The 25,009-nt window shown below is 45.1% G+C and overlaps 1 protein-coding gene across 4 annotated transcripts in view; it reads right to left on the reverse strand.

The window, feature by feature from the left end:
• LOC124036170 (voltage-dependent calcium channel subunit alpha-2/delta-1) overlaps nucleotides 1-24,539 on the reverse strand; it is a 132,818-nt gene extending 108,279 nt beyond the window's left edge. For all 4 annotated transcript variants that reach the window (XM_046350420.1, XM_046350400.1, XM_046350409.1 and 1 more), the window contains exons 1-3: nucleotides 24,250-24,539; nucleotides 4,753-4,834; nucleotides 2,746-2,862 (exon numbers count right to left, since the gene is read on the reverse strand). In XM_046350420.1, the coding sequence (XP_046206376.1) occupies nucleotides 2,746-2,862; nucleotides 4,753-4,834; nucleotides 24,250-24,383 (333 nt within the window). In that variant the 5' untranslated portion in view covers nucleotides 24,384-24,539. The remainder of the gene's footprint in view (nucleotides 1-2,745; nucleotides 2,863-4,752; nucleotides 4,835-24,249) is intronic.
• Between the last annotated feature and the right edge of the window lie 470 nt (nucleotides 24,540-25,009).

The raw sequence follows: 25,009 nt of genomic DNA on the forward strand, positions 1-25,009 counted from the left end.
AATCCATCTTTAAAACAGGTTAAAGCAATAACTCCCTGCCTTGAAGCTATCTGCGGAGATAGAGAGAGAGACCCAACCAAATCATGAGAAAACAAAAAGATAATTACTTGACACATTGGAAAGAATTAACAAAAAAACAGAGCGAACTAGAATGCTATTTGGCCCTATACAGAGAGTACACAGTGGCAGAATAGCTGTCCACTGTGATTGACCCAAACTTAAGGAAAGATTTGACTATGTACAGACTTACTGAGCATAGCCTTGCTATTGAGAAAGGCTGCCGTTGACAGACCTGGCTCTCAAGAGAAGACAGGCTATGTGCACACTGCCCACAAAATGAGGTGGAAACTGAGATGCACTTCCTAACCTTCTGTCAAATGTATGACCATATTAGAGATACATATTTCCCTCAGATCCACAAAGAATTCGAAAACAAATCCAATTTTGATAAACTTCCATATCTACTGGGTGAAATTCCATAGTGTGCCATCACAGCAGCAAGATTTGTGACCTGTTGCCACAAGAAAAGGGCAACCAGTGAAGAACACACACCATGGTAAATACAACCCATATTTAGGATTATATATTTATGCATATTTATTTTCCCTTGTGTACTTTAACCATTTGTACATTGTTACAACACTGTATATATATATATATGTATAATATGACATTTGTAATGTCTTTATTGTTTTGAAACTTCTGTATGTGTAATGTTTACTGTTAATTCTTATTGTTTATTTCACTTTTGTATATTATCTACCTCACTTGCTTTGGCAATGTTAACACATGTTTCCCATGCCATTAAAGCCCCTTGAATTGAATTGAAATAGATAGAGTGAGAGAGTGAGAAAGAGTGAGAGCGGGAGAGAGGGAGAGAGAGAGAGAGAGTGAGAGAGAGAGTGAGAGAGTGAGAGAGAGTGAGAGAGGGAGAGAGAAAGTGAGAGAGAGTGAGAGAGAGTGTGAGAGAGAGAGAGTGAGAGAGAGAGAGAGAGAGAGAGAGAGAGAGAGAGAGAGAGAGAGAGAGAGAGAGAGAGAGAGAGAGTGAGAGTGAGAGAGAGTGTGAGAGAGTGAGAGAGGGAGGGAGAGAGAAAGTGAGAGAGAGTGACAGAGAGTGAGAGAGAGAGAGAGAGAGAGAGAGAGAGAGAGAGAGAGAGAGAGAGAGAGAGAGAGAGAGAGAGAGAGAGAGAGAGAGAGAGAGAGAGAGAGAGAGAGAGAGAGAGAGAGAGATATGAGAGTGATATGGAGATGGCTGGTTGATATGTTAGCTGGCAGTACCAGTGATAAGATGAACTGGACCAGTTTGTTTATTTTCCATTCAGAGCAGAGAGGCTGTTTAATGTCAACTGCTAGATTATAAAATGTGTTTATGATGAACCGTAAACACGGTCTTCCATAGAAAACATTGAGAGTTCAACGCCTTGTGAAGACATCTCCACTTTCCTTATAAAGGCACTACTGGTTACCATATCATACGTAGCAAAGTGTCTCTGACGTCTACTAGGGAAGTAAGGCCCTTCATGTACCACAGAGAGATGCAAGCTACAGGCTGTTTTTCTTATTAATGGACCATGTAGATCAGAACTGCCAATTGATAACTGACTAAACAATTGTGAGCTGGGGACAGGTCAATAAGGGACAGGTCAACAACATCCCAGGGATAAATGCTGGACCAGGGATCAGGGGTCAGAGGTTGAGCAACACTGCAGCTAGCACAGCAGTACAATGTATCTATGACATATAAGATGGCTTTGGAATACAAACCATATGCATACTCTATACAGCAGAAGATGAGAGAACTGTGTCTCTGACCCACTTCTGTTCAAAGGAACACACACACACACACACACACACACACACACACACACACACACACACACACACACACACACACACACACACACACACACACACACACACACACACACACACACACACACACACACACACACACACACACACACACACACACACACACACACACACACACACACACACATAATCTCCCCAGGGTCAAACCTCTCATTATAATAAACTGTCGTGAGCAGAGATCTGAGTAGCTGTGTTCTTTTCCTCTTTCTAACTTCCCAACTCAGCCCCTCAAACTAGCATGTCCATGCAGCCATACAGACTATCACTCCTCTCTGTTGACAACCTGCCCCTCATACTAGCATGTCCATGCAGCCATACAAACTATCACTCCTCTCTGTTGACAACCTGCCCCTCATGCTAGCATGTCCATGCAGCCATACAAACTATCACTCCTCTCTGTTGACAACCTGCCCCTCATGCTAGCATGTCCATGCAGCCATACAAACTATAACTCCTCTCTGTTGACAACCTGCCCCTCATGCTAGCATGTCCATGCAGCCATACAGACTATCACTCCTCTCTGTTGACAACCTGCCCCTCACAGTGACATGGTCTTCTAACCATTCCCTGGTCCTGGCCTATATTGTCACACCTCACCTCAGCCTTTTACAAGTGGAACCTAACATACAGTACATACAGCCCCCCCATAAGATTCACATCAATGTGATTACAAGATTACCTATGTGGGGTACACCCAAGAGCCAATGTGTCATTCAACGTGTCATTCATTTCAACCCCTCTCCACTCCATTGTGGTGCAATATAGTAGCAGGTGCATCATCAAGGCTCAATCTCACTTGATTCAACAGCTCAACTAGTCATCAGGCCCTTGATGTTGGGTGTACTTGAGGAGCATAGAAACACTGTGTCTTACCTCCAGAGCTGCAGCCCTCTTCAGTAGCAGCTGTTCTATATTCCTGGCTGCCCCAGCCACTAGTTCCTCAGCATCATTCGACTCTACTGTGTACAGGTTCTGGTTGTCCAGGAAGATCTACAGACGGACAGACAGACAAACAGAGAGAGAGACAGAGAGACCGAGAGACAGAAAGAGACAGAGAGAGACAGAGAGACAGAGTGATCGAGAGACAGAAAGAGACAGAGAGAGACAGAGAAACAGAGAGACCGAGAGACAGAGAGAGACAGAGAAACAGAGTGACCGAGAGACAGAGAGAGACAGAGAAACAGAGTGACCGAGAGACAGAGAGAGACAGAGAAACAGAGTGACCGAGAGACAGAGAGAGACAGAGAAACAGAGCGACCGAGAGACAGAGAAACAGAGTGACCGAGAGACAGAGACAGAGAGACAGAGAAACAGAGCGATCGAGAGACAGAAAGAGACAGAGAGAGACAGAGAAACAGAGCGACCGAGAGACAGAGAGAGACAGAGAAACAGAGTGACCGAGAGACAGAGAGAGACAGAGGGATCGAGAGACAGAAAGAGACAGAGAGAGACAGAGAAACAGAGCGACCGAGAGACAGAGAGAGACAGAGAAAAAGAGCGACCGAGAGACAGAGACAGAGAAACAGAGCGACCGAGAGACAGAGAAACAGAGCGATAGAGAGACAGAGAGAGACAGAGAGAGACAGAGAAACAGAGTGAGCGAGAGACAGAGAGTGACAGAGAAACAGAGTGACCGAGAGACAGAGAGAGACAGAGAAACAGAGCGACCGAGAGACAGAGAGACAGAGAAACACAGCGACCGAGAGACAGAGAGAGACAGAGAGACAGAGAAACAGAGCGATCAAGAGACAGAAAGAGACAGAGAGAGACAGAGAAACAGAGCGATCGAGAGGCAGAAAGAGACAGAGAGAGACAGAGAAACAGAGCGACCGAGAGACAGAGAGAGACAGAGTGATCGAGAGAAAGAAAGAGACAGAGAGAGACAGAGAAACAGAGCCACCGAGAGACAGACAGAAAGAAACAGAGAGAGAGACATTAGGTGGAATTAGGTGGACATTAGGTTGACATTAGGTCGACATGAGGTGGAAACTGAGCTGCACTTCCTAACCTCCTGCCCAATGTATGAACATATTAGAGACACATATTTCCCTCAGATTACACAGATCCACAAATAATTTGAAAACAAACCCGGTTTTGATAAACTCCTATATCTACTGGGTGAAATACCAGTGTGCATCACAGCAGCAATATTTGTTACCTGTTGCCACAAGAAAAGGGCAACCAGTGAAGAACAAACAAATACAAATACAACCCGTATTTACGCTTATTTATTTTCCCTTTTGTACTTTAATCATTTGTACATTGTTACAACACTGTATATATATATATGTATAATTTGACATTTGTAATGTCTTTATTCTTTTGAACCTTCTGTGTAATGTTTAATGATAATTTTTATTGTACTTTTGTATATTATCTACCTCACTTGCTTTGGCAATGTTAACATATGTTTCCCATGCCAATAAAGCCCATTGAATTGAATTGAATTGAGAGAGAGGGAAACAGAGAGAGAGAGAGGGAAACAGAGAGAGAGAGACAGAGAGACAGAGAGGCCGAGAGAGAGAGAGAGAGAGACAGAGAGAGAGAGAGAGAGAGAGAGAGGGAGAAACAGAGCGACAGAGAGACAGATAGAGAAACAGAGCGAGAGAGAGAGAAACAGAGCGAGAGAGAGAGAGAGAGAGAGAGAGAGAGAGAGAGAGAGAGAGAGAGAGAGAGAGAGAGAGAGAGAGAGAGAGAGAGAGAGAGAGAGAGAGAGAGAGAGAGAGATGATGTAAACTGGTTACATATACTGTATGTAACAGTCTGAAAAAGATTAGTCCCTTGATAGTAGAGGTTCATGTTTGATGTTATGCAGTGACTACTATGCACTGTAAAATGTTATGAAATGTTAGGTCACCTCTGTGTGTGTGTGTTTTGTACCTGTGTGAGGTTCTTCCCGGCGCTGGCCATGTCTGCCAGGGTCACCAGCTCTATCTGCATCTGATCCACCCATTCCTTTATTCTATAGGACAAGAGAGACACACAAACAACCAGTCAGATCACAAAAACAGACACCAAACATCCCATACCAGTAGTTCAATTAAATACCTCCCTCTTCACCTAAATTAACCAGCGTTTATGCTACTTGTAGCTGCCTATCCTCAGCCAACATCAATGCCAATCAGATAACCTCAGATGGTTTCAAACCTAATATAACCACATCAGATGGCTTTCACAAGAATGGAACATGGCATCACCTGTCCAATCAAATGAGCAAAAATCACTAATACAATGTCACTCGATAAGATCACTGGCATAGCCATCAACACTGCCAGAGCTAATCAGATCATTCTCTCAGGGGTTAAGGAAAAAGTCAACCAATCAAATACTTATTACTAGGTTCACACCTAATGTCAACCAATCAAATATGTATCACTGGGTTCAAACACAAAGTCAGCCAATTATATTACTTTCTCAGGGGTCAGAAACAAGGTCATCCAATCAGGTAGCTGTCTCAAGGTGGGTCAGACCAGTGAGAGACAGTGATGTGTGTGGACAGGCACTCTACAGAACTCTACCTGTGTGTGTGTCGGAGTGAGTGAGTGTATGTGAGAGAAAGTGTGAGTGTGAGTGTGATGGTGTCAGAGTGAACTGCGACCAAATGGCTCCTCTCCATATCAAAGAGCTGCAGAGCCAAAAGTTCACTGACTGGCCTCTTGATAATATCACTATTGACATCTCACTCCCTCCCTCCCTCCATCCCTCCCTCCCTCCCTCCCTCCCTCCCTCCCTCCCTCCCTCCCTTCAAACACCAAAAATACAATAATTCAATCAAAACAGTTGCAATTTTCATTGAATTCATTAAAGCCCTAAACTGCCCGAGAGTCACCAGAGAGTAAATATGTAGGGGAGTTTGTAGGCTATTCCAAAAATGGGGGCACTAAAACTAAAGGCGGATTTACCTAGATCTAGTGTACTAGTGGAACCTCAAAAGTTAACCATCCGGGTTTGGTGTCTCATAGTTGAACATTGTAACAGTGAGGTAGGTAGGCAGCGTGTGTAGTAGAGCTGTTAACCCAACAGAGGCTAATACAGTGATCCATGGGACTTTAATGAGGCCCGTGATAACAGTCACCTGTGATAAAGCGAAGGCGGCTACGGTAGATGGCATCCAAGGGTTTTTCAGAGTTGTGGCTGCTGCATTCCGATGAACACAAAGTTGACTGTACAATCTGCTTCCTGCTGTTTAGTGAGAGATGTGATCTATTTCTATAAAAGAAGCTGACTTAATTCTCAGCTTCTTAATAACTAGCTCAACCTCAAATTATTGTCAATCCAAAAGCCCAGATATTTATTGGTGGGAACCTGCCCAATGAAAGAACCATCCAATGCAGAAATGTGGAAGCCATCTGAAAGCCATCTGAAAGCCATCTGAAAGCCATCTGAAAGCCATCTGGAAGCCATCTGAAAGCCATCTGAAAGCCATCTGAAAGCCATCTGAAAGCCATCTGGAAGCCATCTGAAAGCCATCTGAAAGCCATCTGGAAGCCATCTGAAAGCCATCTGAAAGCCATCTGAAAGCCATCTGAAAGCTATCTGAAATATTTATACGAAAAACAGCATACATTTAGTTTTTCCAGCATAAAGTACCAGTTTTGAATAAAGAAGGACTTTGTGCAAGGCAACACAATCAGATTGCAGCTCCAACATAGCCTGGTAGCAGCTCCAACATAGCCTGGTAGCAGCTCCAACATAGCCTGGTAGCAGCTCCAACATAGCCTGGTCAGCCGTAGTGGTAATAGCGTAGATAACAGTGTCATCTGCATACAGCTGAAAGTTAGAGTTTTTTTCAGATAGGCCAATATTATTTATATATATAGTAAAGACGACAGGTCCCAAAATCGACCCCTGCCGGACACATTTATGTGTAGCTCAGTTGGTAGAGCATGGCGCTTGTAACGCCAGGGTAGTGGGTTCGATCCCCGGGACCACCCATACGTAGAATGTATGTACGCATGACTGTAAGTCGCTTTGGATAAAAGCGTCTGCTAAATGGCATATATAATATCAAGGTAACTTGACACCACCAGAAAGCACACACTGTGTCATGTCTGACAGATAGTTCCCAAAACACTACACCTGGTCCATTTCAGACAACCTTTAATGAGTAGGGGATGGTCAATAGTATGAAATGCTTTGGATAGGTCTAGAAATATGGCAGCACGGTGCTTCCTACGAGCTTAGCAATACACACACATCCACACACAAAACACACAGTAAAAGAGAGACAGAGAAAGAGAGAGAGACGGAGTGAGAGAGAGAAAGAGAGAAACAGGACTATTAATCTTGTGTGCATAAGGCTGGGGGTTGGAGCGAGGTGCAGACGCTCTTATTGTCATTCATTGTCACTCACAGACCCTGCCATGAGCCTCCCTGACGGCCAGGGGAGAGACGTCACACACACGTACACACAAACACACGCGCGAATACGCACACACAAACTCACACAAACACATACACACAGAGCAAGAGACAAACACATACACACAGAGCAAGAGACAAACACATACACACACAAACAAACACATACACACAGAGCAAGAGACACACACGTACACACACAAACAAACACATACACACAGAGCAAGAGACAAACACGTACACACACAAACAAACACATACACACAGAGCAAGAGACAAACACGTACACACACAAACAAACACATACACACAGAGCAAGAGACAAACACGTACACACACAAACAAACACATACACACAGAGCAAGAGACAAACACGTACACACACAAACAAACACATACACACAGAGCAAGAGACAAACACGTACACACACAAACAAACACATACACACAGAGCAAGAGACAAACACGTACACACACAAACAAACACATACACACAGAACAAGAGACAAACACATACACACACAAACAAACACATACACACAGAGCAAGAGACAAACACGTACACACACAAACAAACACATACACACAGAGCAAGAGACAAACACGTACACACAGAGCAAGAGACAAACACGTACACACACAAACAAACACATACACACAGAGCAAGAGACAAACACGTACACACACAAACAAACACATACACACAGAGCAAGAGACAAACACGTACACACACAAACAAACACATACACACAGAGCAAGAGACAAACACGTACACACACAAACAAACACATACACACAGAGCAAGAGACAAACACGTACACACACAAACAAACACATACACACACACAGAGCAAGAGACAAACACATACACACAGAGCAAGAGACAAACACGTACACACACAAACAAACACATACACACAGAGCAAGAGACAAACACGTACACACAGAGCAAGAGACAAACACATACACACACAAACACATCTGTTTGTCATTTGTTCATAACACAGTCCCTGAGAGTAATGAGTGTAAAGCTGGTTACTTGAATGTGTGCAGAGGATTGTGACCAGGGAGAGGGGAAGACAGAGAGGGGCTGGGGGGTTAAGGATGCCAGCTCTGGAATGTGTGTGTGGATGGGGAAGTAAGAGAGAGAAGACTGGGGGAGTGAAAGAGGTGAAGATGGGGTAAGAGGAGGTGAGGTAGAAGGAAGAATCGTGTCCCTAAATGTCTCAGTGGACTCGTCTTGGATGAGTTTCATTGCCAAGTCACAAGTATACCAAGGTTCAGACACCTAATCTGCCTCTCTTTTCCTGCCTAAGCTCTATAGTGCCTAAGCTCTAAAGTCCTGGAGCTCTGAGCAGACAGTTTGTGTGTGTGTGTGTGTGTGTGTGTGTGTGTGTGTGTGTGTGTGTGTGTGTGTGTGTGTGTGTGTGTGTGTGTGTGTGTGTGTGTGTGTGTGTGTGTGTGTGTGTGTGTGTGTGTGTGTGTGTGTGTGTGTGTGTTTATGTCTGTGTAAATATTCCTTACTAGTGTTGCCAGCCTCATTCCATCACAGAGTCTCTCCACAGCATGGCAGATTTGTGAATGGTTTGATGATATGATCTGTTTGGCACACATCTCCATTCAGACCACATTCAAACTCATCCACTATGTGTGTGTGTGTGTGTGTGTGTGTGTGTGTGTGTGTGTGTGTGTGTGTGTGTGTGTGTGTGTGTGTGTGTGTGTGTGTGTGTGTGTGTGTTACCTCAGCGCTGCTCTGTTCTTATGTTCCCCTAAATGAGACATGTAATCCAATTAAAAGGCCAACACAGGATTACAACAATAGGAGAGTGGGAGGGAGTGAGGGGGAGGGAGAGGAGGGGGAGAGAGAGGAGGGGGAGAGAGAGGAGGGGGAGGGAGTGAGGGGGAGAGAGAGGAGGGGGAGAGAGAGGAGGGGGAGGGAGTGAGGGGGAGAGAGAGGAGGGGGAGGGAGTGAGGGGGAGAGAGAGGAGGGGGAGGGAGTGAGGGGGAGAGAGAGGAGGGGGAGAGAGAGGAGGGGGAGAGTGAGGAGGGGGAGGGAGTGAGGGGGAGAGAGAGGAGGGGGAGAGAGAGGAGGGGGAGGGAGTGAGGGGGAGAGAGAGGAGGGGGAGGGAGTGAGGGGGAGAGAGAGGAGGGGGAGAGAGAGGAGGGGGAGAGAGAGGAGGGGGAGGGAGTGAGGGGGAGAGAGAGGAGGGGGAGGGAGTGAGGGGGAGAGAGAGAAGGAGGAGAGAGAGGAGGGGGAGAGAGAGGAGGGGGAGAGAGAGGAGGGGGAGGGAGTGATGGGGAGAGAGAGGAGGGGGAGAGATTGAGCTTCCCTATTAAGTCCAACAGTTTCAAGCAGACAACCTAAGAAAATGATGGTTTGATGAAGAATGCAAAAACCTAAGAAAGGAATGGAGAAACCTATCGAACTAAAAACATAGAGACCCAGAAAATCAGGCTTCACTATGGTGAATCACTAAAACAATACAGAAATACACTATGGAAAAAGAAGGAACAGCAAGTCAGAAATCAGCTCAATGTAAATGAAGAACCCATAGAATCTAATCAATTCTGAGAAAATTGTAAAACACTAAACTATAACAACACAAAGTGTTATTTATTCAAAACGGAGATGTATGGATAAACCTCTTTTCCAATATTTTTGGCTCAATAACAAAGAACAAACAGCAAAAACATACACATGATTAATTACAAATCTTAGAATCAGCTATTAAAGACCCACTGAATTCTCCAATTACATTGAATGAACTACAGGACAAAATGCAAACCCTCCAACCAAAAAAGGCCTGTGGTGTTGATGGTATCGTAAATGAAATAACAAAATATACAGACAACAAATTCCTATTGGCTTAAACTCTCCAACACCATCCTCAACTCAGGCATCTTCCCCAATCTTTGGAACCAATGACTGATCACTCCAATCTACAAAAGTGGAGACAAATTTGACCCCAGTAACTATCGTCAACAACAAACTTGAGAAAGTCCTCTGCATTATAAATAACAACAGACTTGTACATTTCCTCAGTGAAAACAATGTACTGACAAATGTCAAATTGGCTTTTAACCAAATTACCGTACGACAGGCCACATATTCACCCTGCACATCCTATTGACAAACAAACCAAAACAAAGGCTAAGTCTTCTCATGCTTTGTTGATTTCATAAAAGCTTTTGACTCAATTTGGCATGAGGGTCTGCTATACAAAGTGACTGAAGCGGTGTTGGCGTGAGAATACACAACCTCATCAAATCCATGTACACAAACAACAAGCACGTGGTTAAAATTGGCAAAGAAACACACACATTTCTTTCCACAGGGCCGTGAGGTGAGACAGGGATGCAGCTTGAGCCCCAACCTCTTCAATATACTGTATATACACTGCTCAAAAAAATAAAGGGAACACTAAAATAACACATCCTAGATCTGAATGAATTAAATATTCTTATTAAATACTTTTTTCTTTACATAGTTGAATGTGCTGACAACAAAAATTATCAATGGAAATCAAATTTATCAACCCATGGAGGTCTGGATTTGGAGTCACACTCAAAATTAAAGGGGAAAACCACACTACAGGCTGATCCAACTTTGATGTAAGGTCCTTAAAACAAGTCAAAATGAGGCTCAGTAGTGTGTGTGGCCTCCACGTGCCTGTATGACCTCCCTACAATGCCTGGGCATGCTCCTGATGAGGTGGCGGATGGTCTCCTGAGGGATCTCCTCCCAGACCTGGACTAAAGCATCCGCCAACTCCTGGACAGTCTGAGGTGCAACGTGGCATTGGTGGATGGAGCGAGACATGTCACAGATGTGCTCAATTGGATTCAGGTCTGGGGAACGGGCGGGCCAGTCCATAGCATCAATGCCTTCCTCTTGCAGGAACTGCTGACACTCTCCAGCCACATGAGGTCTAGCAATGTCTTGCATTAGGAGGAACCCAGGGCCAACCTCACCAGCATATGGTCTCACAAGGGGTCTAAGGATCTCATCTCGGTACCTAATGGCAGTCAGGCTTCCTCTGGCGAGCACATGGAGGGCTGTGCGGCCCCCCAAAGAAATGCCACCCTACACCATGACTGACCCACCGCCAAACCGGTCCTGCTGGAGGATGTTGCAGGCAGCAGAAAGTTCTCCTCGGCGTCTCTAGACTCTGTCACGTCTGTCACGTGCTCAGTGTGACCCTGCTTTCATCTGTGACGAGCACAGGGCACCAGTGGCGAATTTGCCAATCTTGGTGTTCTCTGGCAAATGCCAAAAGTCCTGCACAGTGTTGGGCTGTAAGCACAACCCCCACCTGTGAACGTCCGTCCCTCATACCACCCTCGTGGAGGCTGTTTCTGACCATTTGAGCAGACACATGTACATTTGTGGCCTGCTGGAGGTCATTTTGCAGGGCTCTGGCAGTGCTCCTACTGCTCCTCCTTGCATAAAGGCGGAGGTAGCGGTCCTGCTGCTGGGTTGTTGCCCTCCTACGGCCTCCTTCACGTCTCCTGATGTACTGACCTGTCTCCTGGTAGCGCCTCCATGCTCTGGACACTACGCTGACAGACACAGCAAACCTTCTTGCCACAGCTCGCATTGATGTCCCATCCTGGATGACCTACACTACCTGAGCCACTTGTGTGGGTTGTAGACTCCGTCTCATGCTACCACTAGAGTGAAAGCACCGCCAGCATTCAAAAGTAACCAAAACATCAGCCAGGAAGCATAGGAACTGAGAAGTGGTCTGTGGTCACCACCTGCAGAACCACTCCTTTATTGGGGGTGTCTTGCTAATTGCCTATAATTTCCACCTGTTGTCTATTCCATTTGCACAACAGCATGTGAAATGTATTGTCAATCAGTGTTGCTTCCTAAGTGGACAGTTTGATTTCACAGAAGTGTGATTGCCTTGGAGTTACATTGTGTTTTTTAAGTGTTCCCTTAATTTTTTAGCAGTGTATATATATATATATCAACGAATTTGCGATTGCTATAGAACCCGGCCTCACCCTACTAGAATCTGAAGTCAATTATCTACTGTTTGCTGATGACCTTGTGCTTCTATCCTCAACCAAGGAGGGCCTACTGCAGCACCTAGATCTTCTGCACAGATTCTGCCAGACCTGGGCTTTGACAGTAAATCTCAGTAAGACCAAAATAATGGTTTTCCAAATAAAGGTCCAGTTGCCAGGACCACAAATACAAATTCCATCTAGACACTGTTGCCCTAGAGCACACAAAAACTATAGATACCTCAGCCTAAACATCAGTGCCACAGGTAACTTCCACAACACTGTGAACGATCTGAGAGACAAGTAAAGAAGGGCGTTCTATGCCATCAAAAGGAGCATAACATTTGGCATACCAATTAGGATCTGGCTAAAAATAGTTGAATACATTATAGAACCCATTGCCCTTTATGGTTGTGAGGTCTGGGGTCCGCTCACCAACCAAGAATTCACAAAATGTGACAAACTGTCACAACTTCCACCTCTCCTTGTTTGGGCGCCGTTCGGCGATCGGCGTCACCGGCTTTCTAGCCATCGCCACTCCATTTATCATATGTCCATTTGTCTTGTCTTGTTTCATACACACCTGGTTTTCATTTCCCCAATCAATCTACTTGTATTTAACCCTCTGTTTCCCATCATGTATTTGTGTGTAATTGTTTCATGTTATGTGGTGTTTGATTTATGTGCTTGATTTTATTTATTATTGTAGTGCTCTCGTTTTGAAACGGAAAATAAATGAGCGCCTGTTAACTATACTCTGCTCTCCTGCACCTGACTTCGCCTCCAGTAACAGAATTACACACCTCTAATGGAGTCAGCAGGAGCAGGTACCCAGGTTAGAGGAGTCAAGGAGAGAGTCCAGGAACATTCGGCCATGTTACATCATCTTGGTGCCATGATGGATCGCGTTGTCCAGACCATGGACCGCTGGGAGAGACAGGAAGTCTCGACCAGCACAACCGGGGTTGTCTCCACCAGTCCCATCTGGAGAGAGCTCCAGTGGGATGCGTCTCTCCCTTCCCAGGGAGTATGATGGTACGGCAGCACAGTGCCAGGGATTCTTGTTACAACTGGACCTCTGCCTGGCCACTGTGCACCCAGATCCCTCGGGAAGGGAGAGAGTGGCCGCCCGCTGCCTCAAGGGAGGAGCGCTGGAGTGGCCAAACACCGTGTGGAGAGAAGAGACACGGCGTTGGACCACGTTGAGAAGTTCACCCGTCACTTCCGGGCCGTCTTTGACCATCCACCTGAAGGTAGAGCGGCGGGGGAAAGGCTCTTCCAATTGAGGCAGTGGACTACAACAACATTGACGAATACGCTGATTCGGTGAGCGAGTTCATTAGAAAGTGCATCGGCGATGTCATACCCACAGCAACGATTAAAACATTCCCAAACCAGAAACCGTGGATTGATGGCAGCATTCGCGCGAAACACAAAGTGCGAACCACTGCTTTTAACCAGGGCAAGGTGACAGGAAACATGACCGAATACAAACAGTGTAGCTATTGCCCCTGCAAGGCAATCAAACAAGCTAAGCATCAGTATAGAGACAAAGTAGAGTTGCAATTCAATGGCTCAGACACAAGAGGTATGTGGCAGGGTCTACAGTCAATCACGGATTACAAAAAGAAAACCAGCCCTGTCAGATCGGGGTCCCCAGTTCACATCAAGAGTTTGGAAAGCGTTCATGGAACATCTGGGGGTCTCGATCAGCCTTACCTCAGGTCTACCTCCAGTACACGCTGTAACACAAACATAACACAAACACCAAATTGAGACTCTGAATGGCAAATTCTGCAAAAATATCCTTTGTTTACAACGTAACACACCAAATAATGCAGTAGAGCAGAATTAGGAAGGATACCCGCTAATTATCAAAATCCAGGTAAATAGACGTTAAATTCTACTACCACCTAAAAGGGAGCGATTCCCAAACCTTCAATAACAAAGCCATCACTTACAGAGAGATTAACCTGGAGAATAGTCCCCTAAGCAAGCTGGCCCTGGGTCTCTGTTCACAAACACAAACAGACCCCACAGAGCCCCAGGACAGCAACACAATTAGAACCAACCAAAAAATTAGAAAACAAGACAATTACTTGACACTTTGGAAATATTTTTTTTTAAACAGAGCAAACTAGAATGCAATTTGTCTATAAACAGAATGTACACAGTGTCAGAATAACTGACTACTGTGACTGACCCAAAATTTAGGAAAGCTTTGACTATGTACAGACTCAGTGAGCATAGCCTTGCTATTGAGAAAGGTCGCCGTAGGACATATTAGAGACACATATTTCCTTCAGATTACACAGATCCACAAATAATTTGAAAACAAATCCAATTTTTATAAACTCCTATATCTACTGGGTGAAATACCAGTGTGCATCACAGCAGAAATATTTGTTACCTGTTGCCACAAGAAAATGGCAACTAGTGAAGAACAAACACCATTGTAAATACAACCCATATTTATGTTGATTTATTTTCCCTTTTGTACTTTAACTATTTGCACATCGTTACAACACTGTATATATACATAAAATGACTTTGAAATGTCTCTATTATTTTGGAACTCGTGTGAGTGTAAAATTTACTGTTCACTTTTATTGTTTATTTCACTTTTGTTTATCCACTTCACTTGCTTTGGCAATGTAAACATATGTTTCTCATGCCAATAAAGCCCCTTGAATTGAATTGAATTGAGAGAGAGGAGCTACTAAGTAGTGGTAAGGTTTTTACCTCTCAGCTCTCATGTGCCCTCAACATTTCCAGAAACATTAAAGTACGACTGTGTAAGTTCTGTATGCATGAGTTGTTCTATTTGTATTGTTGATCATCTCCAAATGAACCCTACATGTACTAGTGCATATCTGTCAAACTGACCAATCCAGACCCAGCTCTGCTCCATTAATGTATAGACAGTGCAGTTTGTCTGAGTTGGCAGGGGTTCTCTGCTCTGGTCATAGAGATAGAACTACTGTAACTTCTAAAGTCAGCACAGAATAATTACCAATACACACACGCACAGCAACTGGGTCAGATACTGCCCTAAATTGTTCCACACACACAGCGATAGAGAGAGAGAGAGAGAGAGAGAGAGAGAGAGAGAGAGAGAGAGAGAGAGAGAGAGAGAGAGAGAGAGAGAGAGAGAGAGAGCGAGTGAGTGAGTGGGGGAGGGGGGTAATGAGTGTATCCATACTGAGAGTGTCAGCGGAATGCTGTGTTGAACTATGGACTAATTACACATCATTATAGAGACAGATACAGTCTGACAACACAGGCATCAACTCGCGGGACAATACTTTTAAAGAACTGAAATGTCTTCAATACAGTGGGGATTGTGTGATTCGATAGATTCCTGCTTACAAATAAATGACCATGGAAAAACAAGCAGTTCTGCAAGACAGAAGAGACAACAATCTACAAATCCCAACCTCTGTATGCAACTATACCAATTTAGTCACCAGATCGAAAGACAAAGGTAGAAAAAGATTGCAGTTTAATGTTTGGGACTGGCATTTACCCAACCTGCCACAGATAATAATAATAGTAAAAATAATAAGTAGGTGGGTGCTTAAATGTGTCCTATTTCACACATGTAAAATTCTGTATTATACACATGTGAATTGGAAAGTTTATTTTGTTGCGTATCCCACTCCCCTTGAGACAACCTGAGAGAGTGATGTCAAAGCCAGGGATCAGATATTATTGACAGCGACCCTGGAGCAATTAGCGTTAAGTGCCTTGCTCAAGGGCACGGACAGTTTTTTCACCTAGTCAGCTCTGGGATTCAAACACCAACCTTTCGATTACTGGCCAAACTCTCTTAACCGCTAGGCTACCTGCCTGTAACCGCTAGGATACCTATGTTTAACCGCTAGACTACCTGCCTGTAACCGCTAGGCTACCTGCTTGTAACCACTAGACTACCTGCCTGTAACCACTAGACTACCTGCCTGTAACCGTTAGGCTACCTGCCTGTAACCGCTAGGTTACCTGCCTGAAACCGCTAGGCTACCTGCCTGTAACCGCTAGGCTACTTGCTTGTAACCGCTAGACTACCTGCCTGTAACCGCTAGACTACCTGCCTGTAACCGCTAGGCTACCTGCCTGTAACCGCTAGGCTACCTGCCTGTAACCGCTAGAATACCGTTTTTGCATCAGAGCTCCTAGAGTGTGCGGCTCTCTTTAATTTTCCAGTTTTCTACTCCGCTAGCCAGCACCTCACCTAAATATGTGTGTGTTTCTTTTTCTTCTAGATAGTAACCATTAGGCTACCTGTGTGTAACCGCTAGACTACCTGCCTGTAACCGCTAGACTACCTGCATGTAACCGCTAGACTACCTGCCTGTAACCGCTAGACTACCTGCCTGTAACCGTTAGGCTACCTGCCTGTAACCGCTAGACTACCTGCATGTAACCGCTAGACTACCTGACTGTAACTGCTAGGATACCTGCTTGTAACCGCTAGGATACCTGTGTGTAACCACTAGGATACCTGTGTGTAACCGCTAGACTACCTGCCTGTAACCACTAGGCCACCTGCCTGTAACCGCTAGGATACCTGTGTGTAACCACTAGGATACCTGCCTGTAACCGCTAGACTTCCTGCCTGTAACCTCTAGGCTACCTGCCTGTAACCGCTAGAATACCGTTTTTGCATCAGAGCTCCTAGAGTGTGCGGCTCTCTTTAATTTTCCAGTTTTCTACCCCGCTAGCCAGCACCTCGCCTAAATAGGTGTGTGTTTCTTTTTCTTTTAGATAGTAACCATTAGGCTACCTGTGTGTAACCGCTAGAATACCTGCCTGTAACCGCTAGACTACCTGCATGTAACCGCTAGACTACCTGCATGTAACCGCTAGGATACCTGTGTGTAACCGCTAGACTACCTGCCTGTAACCGCTAGGCTACCTGTGTGTAACCGCTAGACTTCCTGCCTGTAACCGCTAGACTTCCTGCCTGTAACCGCTAGACTACCTGCCTGTAACCGCTAGGATGCCTGCCTGTAATCACTAGGATACCTGTCTGTAACAGCTAGGCTACCTGCCTGTAACCGCTAGGATACCTGCCTGTAACCGATAGACTACCTGCCTGTAACCACTAGACGTCCTGCCTGTAACCACTAGGATACCTGCCTGTAACCACTAGGCTACCTGCCTGTAATCGCTAGACTACCTGCATGTAATCGCTAGGATTCCTGCCTGTAACCACTAGGCTACCTGCCTGTAACCACTAGGCTACCTGCCTGTAACCACTAGGCTACCTGCCTGTAATCGCTAGGATACCTGCCTGTAACCACTAGGCTACCTGCCTGTAACCACTAGGCTACCTGCCTGTAACCACTAGGCTACCTGCCTGTAATCGCTAGGATACCTGCCTGTAACCACTAGGCTACCTGCCTGTAATCGCTAGATACCGCTCCTTGTGTCGCATCCTACACCCCCAGAGTAACTGCTGGGTGGAGTAAAGCTAACTGAACACATAATGTCTGCTGTTACCTTCAATTATCAGCTCTTTAACACTGGGAGATCATTAGAGTACAGAGCATTCATATTTTCTTCCCATTTTCCCAAAGCAACACTTATTGTGTTAGACCAGGTCATATAATCTAATATGGCATAGTAATAAACCATAAACTGTATGATCTCTGTAATAAACCCATGAAAATACATATTCTGTGTTTCACTGTTTTAACTTGTAGGATTGGGCGTCACAGTATATCATAAACTAACAGTATGATACCATTATCTCATATATTCCACTGTTGGGGCGGCAGCTTAGCCTAGTGGTTAGAGCGTTGGACTAGTAACCGGAAGGTTGCGAGTTCAAACCCCCGAGCTGACAAGGTACAAATCTGTCGTTCTGCCCCTGAACAGGCAGTTAACCCAGGCCGTCATTGAATGTGTTCTTAACTGACTTGCCTGGTTAAATAAAGGTAAAATAAATTTTAAAAAGTAAGTCTTAAAGATGCACTATGCAGAAATCGCTCCACCATTTCCTGGATGCAAAAATTTGAATAGTTCGCCACATTTCAGTTTATGTGACATAACAAGCAAATATAGTGTAGATAATCATTCTCCCATCTAAACTGTGAAATATGTTTTTCATAAACAAAAATATAGGATTTTCAGCTGTTTGACACTGGTGTACACAACCAGATAGTAATAGATGCAAAAGCGAAATTTAAGAATGGGAAGCATAGAAATAGCGCACATCAAACAGATCTACCACTACTTAGACTTGCATTCAATGAGAATGACAAATCTATAACTCACATTTCTATGTGAATTTGGTCAGCTCACCCAAAAAGTAACATGGCAGCTTTAATTAAGCTCTACCTCCCCTTTTCAACCAGTCTGGTCTCAGACACTAGACGTAACATAGTAAGTGTAAATCCAGGACCCTCAAATCATTATGATATGTTACGTGGTACACTGTAAACACCAATGTGCCATCATTACTCAAAAAACATAAGCCTATGCAGCCTTAACCAATTAAAAACAGCTCTACAGCAATGAGGTTTGTGCAGTAGGCCCAATACATTACCACTGCAAATTGGCTATGCTTGATTTGCTGAGAAAAGGAGACACGGTCTTCCAGCTGATGGCGAAACTCAAGTCGCACTGCATTATTTCTGCCTCAATCACCAATCCATGTTGTTATCCTATGATCAGAGAAAGTTAAATATTCCTTGATATTAAAAAAGACAAAAGATGCTAATGTAACGAATGTGAAACGGCTAGCTTAGTTAGCGGTGTGCGCTAAATAGCATTTCAATCGGTTACGTCACTTGCTCTGAGACCTTGAAGTAGTAGTTCCCCTGCTCTGCAAGGGCTGCGGCTTTTGTGGAGCGATGGGTAACGATGCTTCGTGGGTGACTGTTGTCGTTGTGTGCAGAGGGTCCCTGGTTCGCGCCCGGGTATGGGCGAGGGGACGGTTTAAAATTATACTGTTACATTGATGCTGTTGACCCGGATTACTGGTTGCTGTGGAAAAAGGAGGAAGGCCAAAAGGGGGGTGAGTGTAACGGATGTGAAACGGCTAGCTTAGTTAGCGGTGCGCGCTAAATAGCGTTTCAATCGGTTACGTCACTTGCTCTGAGACATTGAAATAGTAGTTCCCCTTGCTCTGCAAGGGCCGCAGCTTTTGTGGAGCGATGGGCAACGATGCTTCGAGGGTGACTGTTGTCGATGTGTGCAGAGGGTCCCTGGTTCGCGCCCGGGTATGGGCGAGGGGACGGACGTAAAGTTATTCTGTTACACTAATACTACGGCAAGCTTATGGGAAAACTTTGCTATACTCATTCATTGCAGCTGCAGTGCTGGTTTGAGTGTGAGTGGAAGTAGGGAGAACACACATTTTATGGCTTGGAAAACTATTGAACAAAGTGTTGACACTAGTGCTGAATAACAACTTAAACTTACTCGTAAAAACAGCAGCTCTTTGCTGTATTCGTTAAGTCTCTCTTTAGTTATGGTTTTAAAAGTTTTGTTATCTCACAGTATCAACTTTGCTGTTTCCAGCCTTTTTTTTAACATTCTATGGTTCGAGAAAAATGTGCAGACATGGTGATCTGAGCTTTCTGATTGGCTACAACAGTAGGCCAATTGGTGCACTTGATTTGCGCTCTGGCTCTGCCTTGTAGGCAGGGTTTTAACTTCAGACAGATGAAATGATTCCAAATTAAACATTTTGCCTTCCCGGCGCTAGGGCTGCTGAATCAAGTGCACCTTCCGCCAACAGCATGAATCAAAATAGTAACACAAGGCTGTATCATTGGGTTTTTTACAGAAATGTTTGGAGATCGACTACGAATTCCTTGGAGATTAAGCAGTCACGGTTGGTGAACACTGCTGTAGGGGGTAGAGATTTTAGTTGGAACAGCTTAAACCTTTTGAGTAACGCTCCCACTAAGTCATACCTCCAATATAATTTCCCAGTGTGCCTCACCTTTTCTAGTGACTTGTAGAGTTACCACCCATGACTGTAATTGTTAGTGAAAGAAACATGGTTGTAATCTCATTCATTTTCAGTCCTATGACCTTCACCAAGTGAGTTCCTAGGTGGATGGTATAACTATAATTTATTTATGACAATAATTATATATATCAAAAAGCCTCCAGTTTCAACTGTTCTGCCTTATTATTATTCGACCATGCTGGTCATTTATGAACATTTGAACATCTTGGCCATGTTCTGTTATAATCTCCACCCGGCACAGCCAGAAGAGGACTGGCCACCCCACATATGCTCTCTCTAATTCTCTCTTTCTTTCTCTCTCTCGGAGGACCTGAGCCCTAGGACCATGCCCCAGGACTACCTGACATGATGACTCCTTGCTGTCCCCAGTCCACCTGACCGTGCTGCTGCTCCAGTTTCAACTGTTCTGCTTTATTATTATTCGACCATGCTGGTCATTTATGAAAATTTGAACATCTTGGCCATGTTCTGTTATAATCTCCACCCGGCACAGCCAGAAGAGGACTGGCCACCCCACATAGCCTGGTTCCTCTCTAGGTTTCTTCTTAGGTTTTGGCCTTACTAGGGAGTTTTTCCTAGCCACCGTGCTTCTACACCTGCATTGCTTGCTGTTTGGGGTTTTAGGCTGGGTTTCTGTACAGCACTTTGAGACATCAGCTGATGTACGAAGGGCTATATAAATAGATTTGATTTGATTTATTCTGAGTCATAGCAAAATTGCAGTAATTCCAGATAAAAAAAATCCTGATTGGAGTATTTCCAGGAATCTTCCAACTGTGATTTCTGGAAAACTTGGGAAATTTACTACTAACATCTCATTTAGTTTTGAGTCAGTTCCATATTCTAAGTAAAAATTACTTTTCACTGACTTTGAGTTAAATTTATTAGAACTATTTAGTTAATAATGCCTTTGGGTTTACTATGCAATCAGCTCTCAGTATTTAAGGTTAAGTTTAGGCATGAACTCTGAATTTTTAAAATAAAAATAGAATACGGTGTCAATGTAAATGGTCTGGGTGGCTTTTGATGAATTGTTCACCAGTCTTATGGCTTGGGGGTAGAAGCTGTTAAGGAGCCTTTTGGACCCAGACTTGGCGCTCCGATACTGCCGTGAGGTAGCAGAGACAACAGTCTATGACTTGGGTGACTGGAGTCTGACAATTGTTTGGGATTCCTCTGATACCGCCTAGTATAGGCCCCAGCTTGGCCCGAGAGACGCCGTACGCACCACCATCTGTAGCACCTTACGGTCGGATGCCAAGCAGTTGCTATACCAGGCGGTGATGCAACCGGTCAGGATGCCCTCAATGGTGCAGCTGTTTGTCACACCCTGACCTTAGTTATCTATGTTTTATGTATTATTTTAGTCAGGTCAGTGTGTGACGAGGGTGGGTATGTGTGTTTTTGTTCTGTCTAGGGTTTTTGTATATCTCTGGGGTGTTGTATGTCTAGGGAATGTAGGTCTGTGGTGGCCTGAATTGGTTCCCAATCAGAGGCAGCTGTTTATCGTTGTCTCTGATTGGCGATCCTATTTAGGTTGTCATTTTCCATTTTGGTTTTGTGGGTTATTGTCTGTGTAGTTGCCTGTCAGCACTCGTGTTCTTTCTTTATTAAAGGAAGTATATATTCATATCACGCTGCGCCTTGGTCTCATCAATATGACGAACATGACACTGTAGAACTTTTTGAGGCTCTGGGGACCCATGCCAAATCTTTTCAGTCTCCTGAGGGGGGAAAAGGTGTTGTCGTGCCTTCTTCACAACTGTCTTGGTGTGTTTGGACCATGATAGTTTATTGGTTATGTGGACACCGAGGAACTTGAAACTCTCGGCCAGCTCCACTACAGCCACGTCGATGTTAATGGGGGCCTGTTCGGCCCTCCTTTTCCTGTAGTCTACGATCAGCTCCGTTGTCTTGCTCACATTGAGTGACAGGTTGTTGTCCTGGCACAACACTGCCAGGTGTTTGACCTCCTCCCTACAGGCTGTCTTATCGTTGTTGGTGATCATGACTACCACCATTATGTCGTCAGCAAACTTAATAATGATGGTGTTGGAGTTGTGCTTGGCCACACAGTCGTGGGTGAACAGGGAGTACAGGAGGGGACTAAGCAAGCACCCCTGAGGGGTCCCAGTGGCAGATGTGTGGTTGCCTACCCTTACCACCTGGGGACGGCCAGTAAGGAAGTCCAGGATCCAGTGGCAGATGTCTGGTTGCCTACCCTTACCACCTGGGGACGGCCAGTAAGGAAGTCCAGGATCCAGTGGCAGATGTCTGGTTGCCTACCCTTACCACCTGGGGACGGCCAGTAAGGAAGTCCAGGATCCAGTTGCAGATGTCTGGTTACCTACCCTTACCACCTGGGGACGGCCAGTAAGGAAGTCCAGGATCCAGTGGCAGATGTGTGGTTACCTACCCTTACCACCTGGGGACGGCCAGTAAGGAAGTCCAGGATCCAGTTGCAGATGTCTGGTTACCTACCCTTACCACCTGGGGACGGCCAGTAAGGAAGTCCAGGATCCAGTTGCAGATGTCTGGTTACCTACCCTTACCACCTGGGGGGCCAGTAAGGAAGTCCAGGATCCAGTTGCAGAAGTACCACCAGGATCCAGTCCAGTTGCAGATGTCTGGTTACCTACCCTTACCACCTGGGGACGGCCAGTAAGGAAGTCCAGGATCCAGTTGCAGATGTCTGGTTACCTACCCTTACCACCTGGGGACGGCCAGTAAGGAAGTCCAGGATCCAGTTGCAGATGTCTGGTTACCTACCCTTACCACCTGGGGACGGCCAGTAAGGAAGTCCAGGATCCAGTTGCAGATGTCTGGTTGCCTACCCTTACCACCTGGGGACGGCCAGTAAGGAAGTCCAGGATCCAGTGGCAGATGTCTGGTTACCTACCCTTACCACCTGGGGACGGCCAGTAAGAAAGTCCAGGATCCAGTTGCAGAGGGAGGTGTTTAGTCCCAGGGTCATTAGCTTAGTGATGAGCTTTGTGGGCACTATGGTGTTGGACGCTGAGCTTTAATCAATGAATAGCATTCTCACATAGGTGTTCCTTTTGTCCAGGTGGGAAAGGGCAGTTTGGAGTGCGATTGAGATTGCAGCATTTGTGGATCTGTTGGGGCGGTATGCGAATTGGAGTTGGTCGAGGGTTTCCGGGATGATGGTGTCGATATGAGCAATGACCAAATGTTGCATGTTCAATTCTCATGAGAAAGTAGCATTTGCAACTACTTAGCATGTTAGCTAAGACTTAAGCTTAACCCTATAACCTAACCCCTAGCCCAGCTAACGTTAGCCACAACAAATTGGAATTCGTAAAATATGTAGGACTATTGCAAATTCGTAACATATCATACAGAATTGTAATTCGTAACATATCATACAGAATTGATGATGGACATCCACAAATTAATGGGAAACGTAACATATCATACTTAATGGAAGAAGACAGATTAGTCTGTCCCTGAGTCCAGGTTGTTTCAACAAGTTTACAGGACATTATCCCTTGGCCAGCCAACAGCCACAATTTACCTGCGCCACTGCGCGCATTATAGTCATTAATCACACAACATATTCAAACGAATGCGAACAGCACACTGGAAACTGCTAGTGAAAGTAACACATGTCTCATTAACAGTCACACTGACACACACAGAGGCTATAAATACACTGGATATGTCATGGTGAGGAGTAGGAGAAGCAGACGGTTGAAATAAGGAGAGAAACGGGACCGGTGCCCATCCTACCGCCTCTTTTGCATCTCCAGACAATCCAGACATAATAGCGCAGCGATGTAACAAGAAGTTAACCAATAAACCGGGGGAGATGGCAAGGTGCTAAACCGCAAGACTGGTCTAACCCGCTTGTCAACAGTTTTTCCTCAGATACCATTGTTTTAGTTATTCATTGTTAGGAATGACACACATACACACAATTAATCACCTGCATTTACAGAGTCACACAACCAACAATTGGGATTTGAGAAGCTATAGGCGAAGATTAGATTAGTACTTACATGAGTTGTGTTGGAAACTGCGACGGCAGACAAATATCCGATGATAATAACAGTAAAATCAACACGGCGTGTGTTCTGTAGGTGTCCATTGCCAGGCGCCAACTCCCCGTCCAAACACACGCACGCACATTCATACACTACGCCCCTCTCCAGCTGCGTGTTTGTGTGTGTAGAATGGTCCACGCCAAGCCAGTAGTGTCTGTCACACACTCGGAGATAACCCAGCCCCGCCACCGACAATCTGATCAACTGGCATCAGCGCTCTAACAGGTACCGGATTGGTACCCCTCTCTCTGTGTCTGTCTGAGGTGATGGTAGTCACAGATACATAGCCTATCAGGGATGTTCTATTGGGTTGACATCTCTCTCTTTCGCGCGCGCGCACGCACGCACGCACACACACACATCATATTTTACTCAGTTTGATGTAAAATCATTTCTCCGGGAGTCCTTACCAATCATCATCAATCCCCCAGACAGACAGAGAGACATAGCGACAGTGTGAGTGACAGGTAGCAGACTTGTCAGAAGACAGCGGTGACTGATAACTTATTGATCGCATCATTGAACAGACTGTTATGAGATAGCGATTTACAGTATCACATTCTTCACAACGTGATCCATCTAAAGGGTTTTACAAGATTCCCTACCTCTACAAGCGCTATGAGTGACATAATGGCTACGGAGCCAATGATGTTGTGCCAAAAGCTAGGCCTACATAGCCTTTGGTTATTATGCCAACAAGATAAGCATTATGTAC

The sequence above is a fragment of the Oncorhynchus gorbuscha genome, linkage group LG01 (assembly GCF_021184085.1).
Source record: "Oncorhynchus gorbuscha isolate QuinsamMale2020 ecotype Even-year linkage group LG01, OgorEven_v1.0, whole genome shotgun sequence".
In the NCBI taxonomy this organism is placed as follows: domain Eukaryota; kingdom Metazoa; phylum Chordata; class Actinopteri; order Salmoniformes; family Salmonidae; genus Oncorhynchus; species Oncorhynchus gorbuscha.